This window comes from Pelodiscus sinensis, chromosome 6, assembly GCF_052426305.1.
Source record: "Pelodiscus sinensis isolate ZL-2025 chromosome 6, ASM5242630v1, whole genome shotgun sequence".
NCBI classification, from domain to species: Eukaryota; Metazoa; Chordata; order Testudines; family Trionychidae; genus Pelodiscus; species Pelodiscus sinensis.
In genome coordinates this window covers 35,435,455-35,450,923 of record NC_143057.1, presented here as the reverse complement: position 1 = coordinate 35,450,923, position 15,469 = coordinate 35,435,455, and the positions used below count along the sequence as shown (strand labels likewise).

Sequence of the window (15,469 nt, the reverse complement as noted above, 5' to 3'; positions counted from 1 at the left end):
CAGGGTAGATAAAGTTTAACATAGAGGGCCAACCTTAGAAATCATAGTGCCCTATGCAGCCTGAGCACATGAACCTCTCCTCCCACCAGCTGGCCTAGTGTGCCATGGTCTTATGGTGTCTTCCCAGGTGCCCATACCTGGCCATCACACCAAATGGTCCTCTGCATGGACTGCTGTGGAGTTGTTGGATCCGATCAGTGTATCGAGAGAGAAGTCTGTTCAGACCCAGCTCAGGTGACCAGTGGGAACTGGGACTCATGCAGACACATTTCTAGTGCCTTGTGTGAAAAGGGGTACAAGTGGGACACACGGCAGTGCAGAGTGAAAATTAAAGAACTCAGACAAGCCTGTCATAAGGCCGGTGAGTTGACTGACTCTCCAGTGCATCATCAAAGACCTATTGTTTCTATAAGGAGCTAGATGCTGCCCTCAGTGGTGAACTTACCTCCAACAACAAGAGCTCGTGGATATTTCAGAGGGCACGGAGGCAGTACCTAGATGACCTAACCCAGAGGATGACATAGTTAAAGAAAGGAAGAGGTAAATGAGGACCAAAGGGTCCCCATGAGGTCACCAAGTGGGTTTGGCAGCCAGAAACTGGTCTCCACTGCTGAAGGACATAGCCAGACTGAGCAAGCATTTTCCAGGGAGCAGAAAGAAGGGGAGGAAGCGCAGGTAAGTGGCTGGAGTGGAAGGCAGCGGACTAAGGAAAGTGGGAGGCTGGCTGTGTTCTATGAGTGGCACTTATCTGTGTAGCTAATCAATGTGGCCAAGCAGGATGTTTCGGAGATGTGCTTGTTAATTTTCTACTGAAGATTGCATGGCAGTGTTGCTTTGTCCCCTTCCCACAAGACACTATCTTGTACCATTCAGCATCCACTTGTGTGGGAACCAAAGTGGAATGTAAGTGGGCTGCATATGAAGCCGAGCAAAAGCCATGAGCCTACCGGAGTTGTGCCCTGGTTTTCTTGCTTCCCCTCAGCAAAGAGATGTCTGCCAGGGTGATACACGCCTGTGCAGAAGTGTCATAACTAGAACTATGCAAAGGGTATTTTCTAGCCCTGGCTGGAATTTCTTTTGTGTATATGCACAGCCGCTAGCCACCCCCACCTCATTGCTCACCATGATGCGGTGCTTGCTGAGATGTGTCCCTTGTAAGGGCCAATGGAAAAGCGAATGGAAATGATGGAAAAAAGATTTGTATGTGAAATATTACAATGCTGGACTCAATGTTAACAGACTCCATTTTGTACATTCTGCTGAATAGCAGAGACCTTAATGGTCCCACCATGGATTACAGAAGAGATGTGGCAACAGATAAGGAAGCACCCTAAAGGAAAGAGGGAGGATATGGTTTGTGAAGAGCAAATTAATCAGCGAGTGAGTGCTTGGAAAGGGAGCTATAGAGCTGCAAGGACAAACTGGCCACAGCACACATGATCGTGGTGATGGAGGAACAATGATCTTCAAGTTTTTAGTAAAGCAGCCGAGTGATCCAACATAGGTTTATCCCCCCTCGCCCACACAATAGATTCAAAATTCTGTGTCCAGCAACCCCTCTTCCATGTCTTCCCACTTTGGAAGCCCTCGTTCTCCCGTTAACGCCACCCCCCTCCCAACTTTGATTATAATACCTGTACCTACACACATTTGTGAGGTGTAGTCCTTTGCCAGCACCTCCCTTACCAGTGGTTGAGCATGCACTATTTTCTGCTGATTAAAAGCATACTTCTATCACAATTCTATTCTTTTATTTATCATTTAACAATCCCACAGACCAGTCACTGCAATCCACAGGAGCAGGCTTAAAATGCATGTTCCCAGCTATGTGTTGCACTGGACGGGGGTGGAGGGATGTGGCTTGTAAGCAATTGTAGTAGAGGTTTATTTCGGTGCCCCTCATTTTCAAAGTGCACCCTCAAAGCATCCCTGATGCTAACAGCAGCCCTTTGAGTTCCTCAGGCACTAGAACTGACAATCTGGTCAAATTCTGCAGCTAATCACTGAGTTTCAGTGTTCCACCTCTGAGCAAATAATTCTCTCTTACTTTCACACAAGCCATGCCAAGTGCAACACCTGATGATAACTGTGGTCCATGGAAATATTATCCTCAGCGAGGTCTAGTCTGCCACAGACACACCCCCATCTCACCTTTAGTCTCCGAAAGGTTCATTCAACCACCATGCAAAACCTGCTCAGCTTATTCTTTAAATGTTCCTTACTGATGTCCTGCTTCCAGGGCTGCAAGAGGTAAGCCAGGTATCCCAGGTTCACATTGGACATTTCCATATCCACCACTATAATCTTGTGGTCTGGAAAGAAATTCCCCACCTGCAGGTCAGTGTTCCTGAAGATGCCTGTGTCAAGCACCTTTTCAGACCACACCACGATGTCTGTGAAGTACCCATAGTAGTCCCTAAACACCTGCAGCACCATCAAGAAGTATTCCTTCCTGTTGATATCCTCAGAGGCAAAGTGGACTGGCCCTAAAATCGGAATGTATGTGCCATCTATTGCCCCCCCCCCCAGTTGGAAAATCCCATGTCTACAAAGTCAGCCACTATGTCATGCACATTTTCCAGAGTCATGGTCCTCTGTAGTAGAATGTGATTGATTGCTCTGTATGCTTTCAGGAGTACATCTCCAACAGTAGACTTCCCACTCTAAACTGATTTGCAACGGACCGGTAGCAATCGAGAGTTGCCAGCGTCCACACAGCAATTGCCACATGCTTCTCAACTGAGGGGGCAGCATTCTGTTGTCCTTGAAGCCTTGCTGGCCTCTGATCTGTGGTGCTTTTTTGCATCCTAAAGTTCTGTACCCAGTGGTCTTCATCCCACACCTGCATGAGGATTCAATCCCACCAATCAGTGCTGCTTGTTGTAGTCCAAAAGTGCCACTCTGGCTTGTGCAGCTGCTCTGTGACTGATAAATACCATCACAGGTTGCTGTTATCCATATCACAGACACGGTCAGGCTCCTCCAAGTCCTCCTCCTCTGTCAGTGATTTCAAGATGATATCAGCTGCCCTCAGCAAGGTTCTCATGACAGCTAATAGCATGTGGGAGAACAGCAGGATAATTTCTCTCTCACTGCAGATGCCAAAGTGCAGAGCAAAGAATGACAGTTGGAAAAGGCACAAATGGACTCCAGAAGACCCTGAACAAAGTGGTGCCTGACGGAATATATTGCAGGGCCCCAAGATGTCCCATGCTTTAGTCCACAGTTCTGCGACACCTAGTGAGAGATAGTGTCACCAGGCACTGTGGGGTACATAGGCCCAGTGCATTGTTCCCACTGTCAACAGGGAAGCTCCCAGTGAGAACACGATTTGTCAACAGGCTGGCAAATGTGAACACACACTGGTGACTTTATCGTTGTCATTTTCTGTGTGTTGACGCCCTCCACAAAACTTGGTAGTGTCAACATTCCCTCCATCTCTGTAGCTGCTCCCTCAGGGCCATGGTGTTCTATGCTGCCCCAGTTACAACACTCTGGGCAAGTGCCCCACGCTAGGCCTTACTGTGGACATTTATGCTTTTAAAAAAATATCATGTGAGCTTGTGTATTCTTGAATTTTAGCCAGCTCTGTGGCACAACAGATTTGAGTTATATTTGATCATAAACTAACCTTCCCCTCCCCCCAAAAAAGCAGACATTTGTAGCCTTCAGTGTAAGTAGCTACACATGTAAATGTAGGACAAACCATCAGAACTAATTTACTTAATGGCATGACTAACAAGTCATGCAGAACAAGAAACCTGATCCACATGAAAAGTACTTCTGACCTTCCACTGGCAAAGTATCCTGTTCCCTTGCAAGGCTCCTGCATTTCTTGAGATCAATAGGTGTCTAATACAGGACATAGTAAGCTTAATTTTTACCTGTGTGGAGCCAGTCTCTGATCTGCAGATTGTTTACCATGGACGAAGGTAAATTTGCTTTAAAGTATTCTCTAATGAAAAGAGGTAAAATGTTTGCTCAGTAGGCAGTACACCATTTCCTGGGAAAACGAGGGGTGTGCCAGGCAAAATTTAGGTAATATATTTGATTACTTGCACCTGGAAGCTGAGTTCAGAGCTTGAAAATTACTGGCTACCTGACCTCTGCCTCTTAGGCTATACAACTGCAAAAGAACTTCAGTAAAAATAAGGTTTCATAGCTATTTAAGGAATGTACAGAAAGAGCTAAGTTGTCAGCGAGGCAAAAAAAAATATGGACTGATGAATATTTCCATTAATGGAGATGTGAAAGAACCAATACACCTAATAATCTTGCTAGAGTAAGAATATCTCAGTTAAAACTTCAATAACTGTCCTGCTGGCTCACAGTTTTACTTTTGGAAGAGGAGAGGTTGTATGTTATTTTCAGAAGGCTTGAGCTAGTAAGAAGATCAGAAAGTCAGAGCTGGAGCTCACGACTATTTCAAATGTGATATTATAAAACCACGACTTGATTTGCAAATAGGTTATAACTTTCTTAAAGCTAACTGTATATAGTGGGCATCTTCCTTCTTCAGTCTATGCAATAATCAACACCTAGTGTTACACTATGAGAAAAGCCTGCTGTATTTGAAGTGTGGTTTAACAATTGGAAATTGTTAATATATACAAAAAGAGAGATTAGGAAATTAGGGTAAATATGCTTACGTTTCAGTTATAAAACCCCAGGTAACTTTAATATTTTACTTACAAAATGTGTAAGACAACAATTTCATACATAAGAAAATAATCTGTTAATGTACTTTTTTAAAGCCAGCACTACCAAAAAAGAGGTAATAATGTTGCCTATTTTGAACCTAGCAACTAGTCAAAGTTTGAGGCTTTGGGGGATGTTCCAATTGAAAGTATTAATTGGTGATATTGGGGGGTTTGATGCAGTTTTGTTTATTTACAGAGAATTTACAAAGCCCTGTGTTCCTGAATAGGAAAAAAGAACAAAAGGAGTAGTGTCTTTGCTTAGTGCGTCAAGCTTTTTCAGCCAACACCAGCCTCAAAAGCTTTCTAGCTTTTTACATAGTCATATTGCACTTACAAGCTCCAACTTGACTTGCTTTCCTCTTTTCCTCTGCCTCTCCCTGTTCTTGTCTGTGACCTTAGCCTGTGTGTGTTCTGCAGCACCTTTGGCCCCCCCGAAACACACACACCCTAATAATACTCATCCAAAAAGCTCTGAGTGGGTTCATACCTTTTGTCTTAGGCAAGACTTATGTTTACAATTATATTAATTAAAGGGTAAGTTCACACCTATCAACCTGAGGCTTTAGGGCAACTAGTTACAAGGTTTTATGCATCTCATAGACTTTCAAAACAAACAAATTAAACTCAATGGAGTACAGGCATACTTGGTTTAACTCCACTGACTGAAACAGACACATTAGGAATTAATTTGGCCTGTACATTTAAAGTAAAGGTTTGTCTACCTAGGAAATTCATGTGCAGCAAGATAAGATGTGACACAAAGTCATTGAATGGTCGCTGATACTTCATACTAAAACTTTCATAGTGGGATTTGACCTCTGCAGCAGTATGCACTATAGTAGCAAGAGTCTTACCATAAGTTAGCATGTGGCATGTTAGTGTGCTTCAGATTTATTTACACTCTGGCTTGCCATACACTGAGGGTGTGTCTAGACTATAGGGTTTTGTTGACAAAAGTGGACTTTTGTCGACAAAACTATACCTGCATCTACACTACCACCGAGTTCAGTCAACGGCGGTATTGCATGTACACTGTCCTTTCCATCTACACTCTCATGTCGACAAAGTGGCTTGCTTTGTCAACAGAACTGGATGCAGTCTAGACGCTCTTTGTCATCAAAGCCTCTGTTGACAAAAGCCTGTCGCCAGAGGCATGTAGATTAGGCTACCAGGCATAGGAAAATGAAGCGGCGATTTAAATAATCGCCGCTTCATTTAAATTTACAAGTAGACATACCTTAAAAGGGTCTATCAAAACAGAACTATGTAAACACATTAATAAAATAAACCTGTTTGTGAGTGAACTTATAAACCAATCTATTTGACAAAGTAATGGAACAAATAAGATTATGCGAAGTAAAAGAAAAAACACAGGAAACTACTAAAAAGTAAGCAGGAATAAGAAAAGAAAAATAAAGTTGGACCTGATTCTGATCTCAATAACAGCAGAGTAGTTACTCCTAATTTACACAAAGTATAAGCAAGAGGAGAATTAGGCCCATTTATTTTTCAGTCTCCTATTTCTGTGGCTGTGGAGAAACAAGATGTAGTGCAATGGAGCTGGAGCAAGTCTGTTTTGGAGGAAGAAAAGAAAAAGAAAAGAAACCTAGCTGTTAGGGGCAGGGTTTGGGAAACTTACACAAGGTATCATTTAATGTCCCATCAAAATCTTCAGAAGCACATTCTGTTTACAGACAATTCGGCTTATATATCATGCATTCCCATGTTTGTTCCCTCCCATACATTTTATTATTAGGGATATTTGCATGACAGCTAAAGATATGTTCACTAGTTCTTATATTCCATCTGCATACTTATTTTGTATATGATTATGATGCTAGTAACAAGTTATTTTGTTTTCAGAGCAGTCTGACATCGGGAGGAGAATATGAAGCAGGAGCAGTAAAACTGTACTATTGATTTTAGTAAATGTTATTTACTAGGTTTCTCTTCAGCTAGCTATAACTTGTCATGTAAACATTCCATATAAAGCATATAAACACATGGATCATTTATAGCACAAAAATGTAAAATGTTAACTTCAAAATGCAGGGGAAATATTAGGTTAAAAACAAGAATCTTGTCTAGATGAATTTGGTTTTGATCCAAAAAGATATTCTTGGAAATTTTTATTTTGACATTTTAGAAATGAAATGTTTTGGGGTTTTTTAAAAAAAATTGAGAACAGTGTTCAGGTTTGAAATTAACTTCTATTTAATTTTAAACATTTTGAAAGTATAAAAAAGAAAGAAGCAAATAAAGCATTGTTTCAAGTTGAATGAGACATATCTTTGAACTCGAAGCAATTTTTTTAAAGTTTTTGGTTCAACTTAGAAAAGTATTCATTTCTGATAACTGTGAAAAATATTTTTGGGTTTTCCAGTGAACTGAAAGCTCTTTACATAACTTTGGTCTTGTTCTACTCATAAATATACTTTTTTAAAATAAAATTTGCTCTGTGGCACATGAACATTTAAAAATAAAAGGTCCCAGACCAGATCTTCAAAGGCAACTAGTGATTTGGGGTGCTTCTGGTATTGGAAGACTATCTTGAGACCTTAAAGGGGCCTTATTTTTCAATATAGGTGTTCAGCACTTTCTGAAGACCTGAACTTCAGGTGTTTCAATTTGAACACCCAGCACACGAGGTTCTCTACTGTCGTACAGTTTGGGCCATGGGGCTGTGCATAGCGATGCTTCCCAAACAGAAGAATTACATTCATACAAACAAGGAACCTTTTTGCTTCTGCCCTCAGCACTCCCATATTGGATGCAGGTACATAGGAACAAGGAAGAAGTTTTCCCCTTCCCTTGTCTGGCTGCACCACAGCCTTTAACAATTCCAGCTCTGTTCACGCCTGCTTCACTCCAGGGAGCAGGCTCCAGAACAGAAAGGAGGAGGAAGCACGATGCCACTCCTTCATGGTGACTCAGACCAGCTCTGAGGGCTGATGTGGGGAGGGGGAACAATCTTCTCCATCCTACAAGACAGAACAGTTTGTAAATACACCGTAACAACCTAGCCTCCACAAGCTCCCCACTTCTATAAATAAACCATTTTAAAAGAGCATAGATAATATCCTTTAGCAAGCAATGTGCTTAGAAGTCTCTGTATCACTAAATATGTCAAAGATTGCAGAAGTTGGTGCACAGGATATGTTGCAATCAGGGTCATAAAGCGTTATTTCACTCGAACTCTCAGACAGCTGCATCTAAATAAGACAGGCATGAGGTTAGAATTGATCGTATTTGCTCACCTGTCTTACAGGATTGTGAGGAGTAAGAACTCAATGCCTGTAGAGTGCTTTGAATATCTAAAGTACTATATAAATGTGAAGTATTGTTATAATACTAAGAGAGTCATTTTTTTATTCCCCAAATAACATTACACTACTACATATAATTCCCCAGAAATGTTGTGGCTGTATTTTCCATCACTGCTAGGTTGGCTGTGCTGTTTTTAACAGAAATATGTATAATTTTAATTTGGTTCCCTGTAGCCATGTACTAGGTATATCTGAATGCCAACTAATGTAGCTGTGAAATAAGTAGGAGAAGGTAATGCCCAGTAATATTAATTGCTAATATTAGAGTTTTGATTGATGTTTTAGCTATCTTTGAATATCTCTCAATTTGAGGGAAGTTAGGGAGATAATGCAATTTGAATGAGTTTCAGCATCCCAGGACTAAGAACATACTTGTCTTAAAAAAAAAAAAAAAGGCAAAGCACGGGGACTAGGATCCATTAAGATGAATAAGGTTAGCAACATTGTTAGCCAACTCTGTTAGGCAATGTAGTTGAGCAAGGCTGTTAGGCAAGGCTGAGGAATTCAGAATCTGTCAATGAAGAAATGTGGCTTGACCGAACCGAAAGAAAATGATGGGGAAAGGATATGTGACAGAAGATTGTGACATCTGTGTTCAAAGATCTTCTCATATATTAATATTCATTCCAGAAAAAAAGCTGTGAAAAATCAAATTGTGATAATGCAAGCAAGTCCGGCTGGATTGACTGATATCAAAGTGATTTAAATTACCAATTTTAATCACTATTTAAAATCACCAAACACAAAGCTTTGAATCATGTTTGGCATTTGTACCTAAATTATTTTCCTAAAGAAAAGTTGATTTTAATTGATTGGGAACCATTACAATATATAAAATCACCACTAAATACAACTTTTACCCTGACATTGGTACTTCTTTTTGCTTTCCAAGAAAATACACTCTACCTGTGTACATTTATTGAAACAATTAAGTAGTTTAAAATACATTTATTCAGATTCTTAATTTTAAGTTTTTGTTGTGTTAGAAAAGGGTGAATAATCATTTCTTATTTACTAGCTGTTTTTTGGTTTTTTTACTTGTGGGTTAAATCAAGCTCTATTTGGATGGAAATTTCAGTTCAGTTAAAATGCTTAAAACCAGCATTTTATTCTTATTAAATATAAATGTGCCAGATACATAAGAAGCAAGTTTATCAAAAGTTTATCAAAACATTGTGTATTAAAAATCCTTAATGTTATATTAAACAAAGAAGATATTTGTAGTTAGTAAATTCTACTTATTTGTGGCCACCACGTCCCTCAAGATTTTAGAACTCTTCCTCTCACACCTAATTTTTAATTCATAGATTGTTTTCTTTTCCAATCATTTCTGCTTTTTCTACTCCTCCTAGTTTTTCAATGTTGAATGACCAAATCATTAAACAGAACTAGCTGAATAAAATAAAATATTCTTTCTTCCCTTGAAAAAGAGGCTACAGCTGTCAAAAACTGGCTTAGCTCTTCAATTAATTTTCCAGGCAGTTAGCCAGTGTGTTCTACCAGTTCAGTTGAACATTTTTAAAATCTTTGGCAGCAAATAATGAGGAAGGCTTTCAAAGACCCAGATGTTGGGGTGTGGCTAGGACTCAGTGTTGTCTTAATTCAGACCTGCCTAAATTGTTCTCCCCATTGAAGACTCAAATGTCCTGCTTTCAGCAAATTCCTAATCTGCTAAATATTTGACAGATAAGGAGACTGGCTAAGTTTGAGAGGCTTATATCTGTGCTAAAAGTCATTGTGTGTACTTTTGGCACTGACACATGACAACAGTTTAATGAAGTCTCATTTTATTATAGATTGCCTCATAATGATGGTAGGTGTCACATAATGCCAACAAGAAATGTAATGAGTTGTTTGCCTGACCCTTCTTTGGCCTGCTCATGAAATACCCACAGAGTTGGTAGAAGAAGTGAAACTGATCAGTTTGTCATCTCTAGCAGGGCTGGCCCAAGTCATTCTTGCGCCCTGGGCAGTGGGCATGAGGCACACATGCGACCCCACCCCAGGCGCATGGAACCTGACTGACGTGTATGGGGCGCCGTGCCCCAGGACGGCAACCTATGGGGGGCGCCTGATGCAGCGCCCCTTACCACTTCAATCAGGTGCCCCCCATAGGTTGGTGCCCCGGGCAGTTGTCCGGGTAGTCTCCCCCCTTAATCCGGCCCTGATCTCTAGTATTTCTTTTCATGTGAAAATGTAGTTCTGTGCATCACTAGCCTACATACAGAATCAAGTAAAAGGTACTGAATGAAGTAACACCCTACCCCTACCCCTGCCACTCACAATTCTTTCTTCTAATGTCGGGCTCGTGTCAGTGTAGGAAGGCAGAGCACCTTGAGTTTCAGCCATCCCTGGCTGTGTAACAGCTGACAGTTTACAGTACCGTATAGATTGGTCTAATTCACACAGGGGGATGAAACAGCCCGGGGAGTATCAGTAGGCTTTAGGCCACATTCTCTTCTCTACCTAATTGGGTCATGCACCTGACAGGGATTTGACCCTTATTCTTTTATCTGTTTGCCTCAAATTTCTGTGAAGTGTAAGTAACAATATACAGCATTTGTAAAGGGTATTAAAATATCAGCAATTACTAAGAGTTACCTAACATTGATAGCATACCATGGTGTTAACAGGTGACTTGTTCATGATCACTGAGTGATTTTCATCTGTAAGGCATTTTAAAGATTTTAACAAATCACCATTATTGTTAATTAAAGATTATCCTAGGTTACATGATTAGAATTTAAGGCAGAGAACAAAAGAGACTTGAGCAAGACAGCAGAGGATGGCAACGTCAAATTGTACTTAAAACTCAAGAGTTCCTCTTTCCCCATTCTTTCCTCAGATTATTTCTCTGTCTCTGTTAGTGAATTACATAGTATAATTATAAGTTGTATAAAAAAGATTTAAAAGAGCCTTTTATATCTATATATCTATATATATATATATACACACACACACACACACACATTTTACTGAATCTCCATTGCTTTTTTATTATGCCATATTGTAAAAAAAAAAGGAGTACCTATGTGGTCTTTTTTATATTACCTGTTATACCTCTGACCTCTCTCTCTCTCTCTCTCCATTCTTTTCCTTTGCACATTAACTAACCCAGTCAACTTGAAATAAAAAATGATTTCTCCAGAAATTTGACATTTTCTTTTTCCATCTAGCACAGTATCTTGCTTCTGAAGAAAATATCCCATTGGCACCACGATCTTGGCTCTGGAAAAAGAAAAGAAATTCTGTCTTTCCTGCAGCTGAAAGCCAAAGCAAAGCAGGTAACATTATCCTTCTGTCTTTCCAAATACCAATTAAATGCACCAACCACAGCATTAATGACATTCCTGAAAGTACAGTCTGGGAAAAAAACTTCTAGGAGCAACTGAGTGTTGCAGTCCTGCTTGACTGACACATTGAATGGCATCACTCCTTTCCACAGTGCCTCATGGCTGTTTACTGTAATTGCAGGTTCAGTGTATAAGCTACCAGGGGTGTTCGTACCATCTGATTGGAAAATGTTGATGTAAATCAGAAATGAAGAGTTGTGAAAATGTTCCCCCCATTTTTGTTCTCTGATCATCAGGAAGGAATAGCAGATTGCAGATATTTTTATTTTGATTCTAGTTCTATCTAGAGTAGAAACAGAGATTTAGCTTCCCCCATACAGTGTGGTTACTTTGCATTCACTGCTAGTGCAAGCTGGTTCTATGGGTTGTCTGTTCCATCCTAGAATGGTCACCATGGGTAGGTGGTTGCTGGTGGAGTAGCACTCTCAAACTAGTCCCCCCCTGCTCTATTGTCAACGTAGGCGAAAAATACTGATTGGTCAAATCTGAAGCTGTTTTGCAGAAGTATATCTGTTTCAATTAAACTTCTGTTGGGAAGGTTTTTCAGAACCTCAACTTTTGTTAGTGAGGGGAGAGAAAGAGAGAGAGAGAACTCCTCAAAACCTTCAGTTAGGATAGTCACCTGATTCTCTTGCATCCCAGGTGAGTGGCCTGACCACTAGATGATTTGCTGTATGAGCATAAACCTTTTGCTTTTTATTGCATAAAATATTGGAAAGGTTCTGTTCTGTTGCAGAATAAAACAAAACGTGTCAAAAATACACAATTCACCACCAACTCTAATCAATATCAACTTTACCCTACTTTTGTTCTACCAACTCTCCTGTTATTTAACATTTTGCGTGCCAGAGCCTTTAAAGGCCAGATTAAATGGCCCCATTGTGCCACTGTGCAGTTCTGTGCATAACACAAGAGCTAGGGGGTCATGAAATTAATAGGCAGCAGATTTAAAACACATAAAAGGATGAATTTCTTCACACAGTGCAGTGTCAACCTGTGGAACTCTTTGCCAAAGGATATTGTGAAGGCCAAGACTAGAAGAGGATTAAAAAATAACTAGATAAATTCTTGGAGGATAAGTCGATCAATGGCAATTAACCAGGTTGGGCAGGGATGGTCAACTGGGAATGATCAACAGAGAATGGATCACCTGATTATATCCTGTTCTGTTCATTTCCTCTGGGGCACTTGGCACTAGCCACTGTCACAAAACAGGATTTTAGGCTAGATGAACCTTTGGTCTGACCCAGTATGGATGTTCTTCTGTATTGCTTTAGCCCATGGTTCGTAAGCAATTTTAAATCATAATAGCAAATGGTTGTAATCCTGTGAGAACAAGCATCAGGGAGTAAGGTTGCATTCCTAAACTTAAATCAAACATTGTACTTGTTGCAACTAGCCAACAAGACGGGTCCCTATTAATTGGCAGTATTTGTACAGAATATGATTAAACTCACGCAGCATATGCAAACATGCAGAGTATCAGTAACTGTAGTAACTCTGTAGCCATAAGGACTCGTATTATTTAAATACACATATCTTGGCCCTCCCTTTGAGGTTGCCCTGAGATGTGCTTGAGTGATCTCTGTTGCATAAAATGGATGGAAGAAGGAGGGATATTTTGTTTTCCCAAAGACACTGCATCATATGACTTTCAAAGATAGGGTAGTAAACATTTTTTAGGGCTTTGGTGTTTTTCACTTTTTGCTCCAGATCACCAAAATTCCTATTTATAGCACTCCTTTACTAAAGCTCTTCCCAAGATGAAAGGCCAGAAGGCAAAAAGAGGAGATGGAGTAAACATTCTCTTATCCTGTCTCTAAAAGAGACTGTTCTCAAGAAAAATAGCTTTTTCATTACATGGCTCTGAATGCACCCCCTTCCCTATATATTTAGTGCCCCTTGGAGCCAAAACATTATTATGGGTAAAACTCAAAAGGTTCATTTTCATGAATATCTAAGAGTTGAACTTCTTCAACTCCTACTCCAATCAACAACAGCAGGAGTTACACCACATCTTGGCTAATTCTAGACTGCAAGCCTTTTTCGAAAGATACTTTTGAAAAAGCCTCTTGCGAAAAAAAGCATCTAGACTACAACCAGTACTTTTGAAAAAGCAAGCCGCTTTTTCAAAAGAGAGCCTAGACGCTCTCTTTTGAAAAAGCACAGTTTGCATTACATAGCGCCTTTTTTCGAAAAAGCACTTTCAAAAAAAGGCGTTATTCCTCGTAAAATGAGGTTTTCCACAGTCAAAGAAACTGCCACTTTCTTTCAATTTACTTTGAAAAGAACATGGCAGCAGTCTAGACGCAGGGGAAGTTTAAAAAAAACAAAACCCTGTAGTCTAAATACACCCCTTGGCTGTGTCTAGACTGGCCAGTTTTTCCGGAAAATCAGATGCTTTTCCAGAAAAACTTGCCAGCTGTCCACACTGGCTGCTTGAATTTCCGCAAAAGTACTTGAATTTCCTACTGTAAGAAATCAGTGCTTTTTGCGGAAATACTATGTTGCTCCCGTTCGGGCAAAAGTCCCTTTTGCGCAAAACTTTTGCGCAATAGGGCCAGTGTAGACAGCTGAGATTTGTTTTGCGCAAAAAAGCCCTGATTGTGAAAATGGCGATCGGGGCTTTTTTTGCACAAAAGCGCGTCTAGATTGGCCATGGACCCTTTTACGCAAAAAGTGCTTTTGCGGAAAAGTGTCCGTGGCCAATCTAGACGCCCTTTTCCGCAAATGCTTTTAACGGAAAACTTTTCCGTTAAAAGCATTTCCGGAAAATCATGCCAGTCTAGACGCAGCCTTAACAGATTTATTTGGGCATAAGCATCTGAAGGAGTGGTTCTTTGCCCATAAAAACTTATGCCTAAATAAATGCATATAGGGCCGTGGTGTTCAACATGCTAGCCATTATTGGCCGGTTGAGTGTTGCTAGTTGGCTTGAACAATGTTGCTATTTGGGTGGTTGCGTGTGGCTAGTTTGCTACTGGTAGGACGATATGGGTCTAGGGACTATCAAGAATTTTTTGTGACGCATCAGTCGGAAGTCACAGAAGAGGAGGAAACTTGGGCCCACAGGATGACTAAGCCATCGATGTGATGTGGCTATGGAAAAGGCTAATGCAGACCTGGGATGTGTCAGGTGAGATCTTTCCAGCTGAGACAGGAAAGTGTTAGTACCATCATACAAGGCACTGGTGAGACATCATGGGGAATACGGTGTGCAATTTTGGTCTCCCATGTTTAAAAAAGATGAAAGGTGCAGAGGGTTACTAGGATCAAACAAGAAAGACAGCTCAAAGAGTTTGGTTTGGTTAGTCAAACCAAAGGAAGGCTGAGGGGAGAGAGAATGGCTCTCTGCAAATACATCAGCGGAATAAATACAATGGAGGGAGAGGTGTTATTTATGTTGAGCTCCAATGTGGAAACATGAACAACAATCTGTAAACTGGCTATCCACATTTAGGCTTGAAATTGGGCAAAGGTTTCTCACTGCCAGAGGAGTGGAGTTCAGGAATAGCCTGCCAAGAAGAGCAGCAGGGGGCGGGGGTAGGAGGAAAGAGGAGAACCTTGCTAGCTTGAAGCTTGATCTTGGTAAGTTTATGGAAGGGATTGTATGAAGGGGAAGCTTACAAACACACACATGGTCCACTGGCAACTGCCAATAGCAAAGAATACCCAACTGCTGCAGATGGGACACTACGTGGGCAGAGCTCTGATTTAAAAACTACAGGGAATTCTCTCTCAGGTCTTTGCCTGCTGGGTCTCAACCACATGCTCAGGATCTAACAGCTTGCCATATTTAGGGTCAGGAAGAAATTTTCCCCCCAGGTCAGATTGGCAGAGACCCTGCAGGGGGCAGTTCTTCAGCATAGGGGTATTTACAGGTTTAAACTAGAATAAATGGTAAATTCGCTGTAACCTGAAGTTTTTAAATCATGATTGGAGGATTTGAATAACTCAGCCAGAAGTTAGGGGTCTGTTTCAAGTGTGTGAGAGTTCTGTGGCCTGCAATGTGTGGGAGGTCAGCCTAGATCAGTGTTTCTCAACCTTTTTTTAAATAAATTACCCCTTTAAAAAAATAGACACACACACA

General features: G+C 40.7%; 2 protein-coding genes across 2 annotated transcripts in view; one reads left to right on the top strand and one right to left on the bottom strand.

The window, feature by feature from the left end:
• The first annotated feature begins 3,790 nt into the window (after positions 1 to 3,790).
• The window catches only part of LOC102452715 (uncharacterized), a 68,423-nt gene continuing 56,744 nt past the window's right edge, over positions 3,791 to 15,469 (top strand). The window contains exons 1-2 of the mRNA XM_014580963.4: positions 3,791 to 3,932; positions 11,203 to 11,310. Coding sequence (XP_014436449.3) covers positions 3,923 to 3,932; positions 11,203 to 11,310 — 118 coding nt within the window. The 5' untranslated portion in view covers positions 3,791 to 3,922. The remainder of the gene's footprint in view (positions 3,933 to 11,202; positions 11,311 to 15,469) is intronic.
• Positions 11,083 to 15,469, bottom strand: part of LOC102452968 (cytochrome P450 1A5-like) — a 91,893-nt gene continuing 87,506 nt past the window's right edge. The window contains 1 exon segment of the mRNA XM_089779236.1: positions 11,083 to 11,254. The gene's annotated coding sequence lies outside the window, so the exon portion shown is untranslated.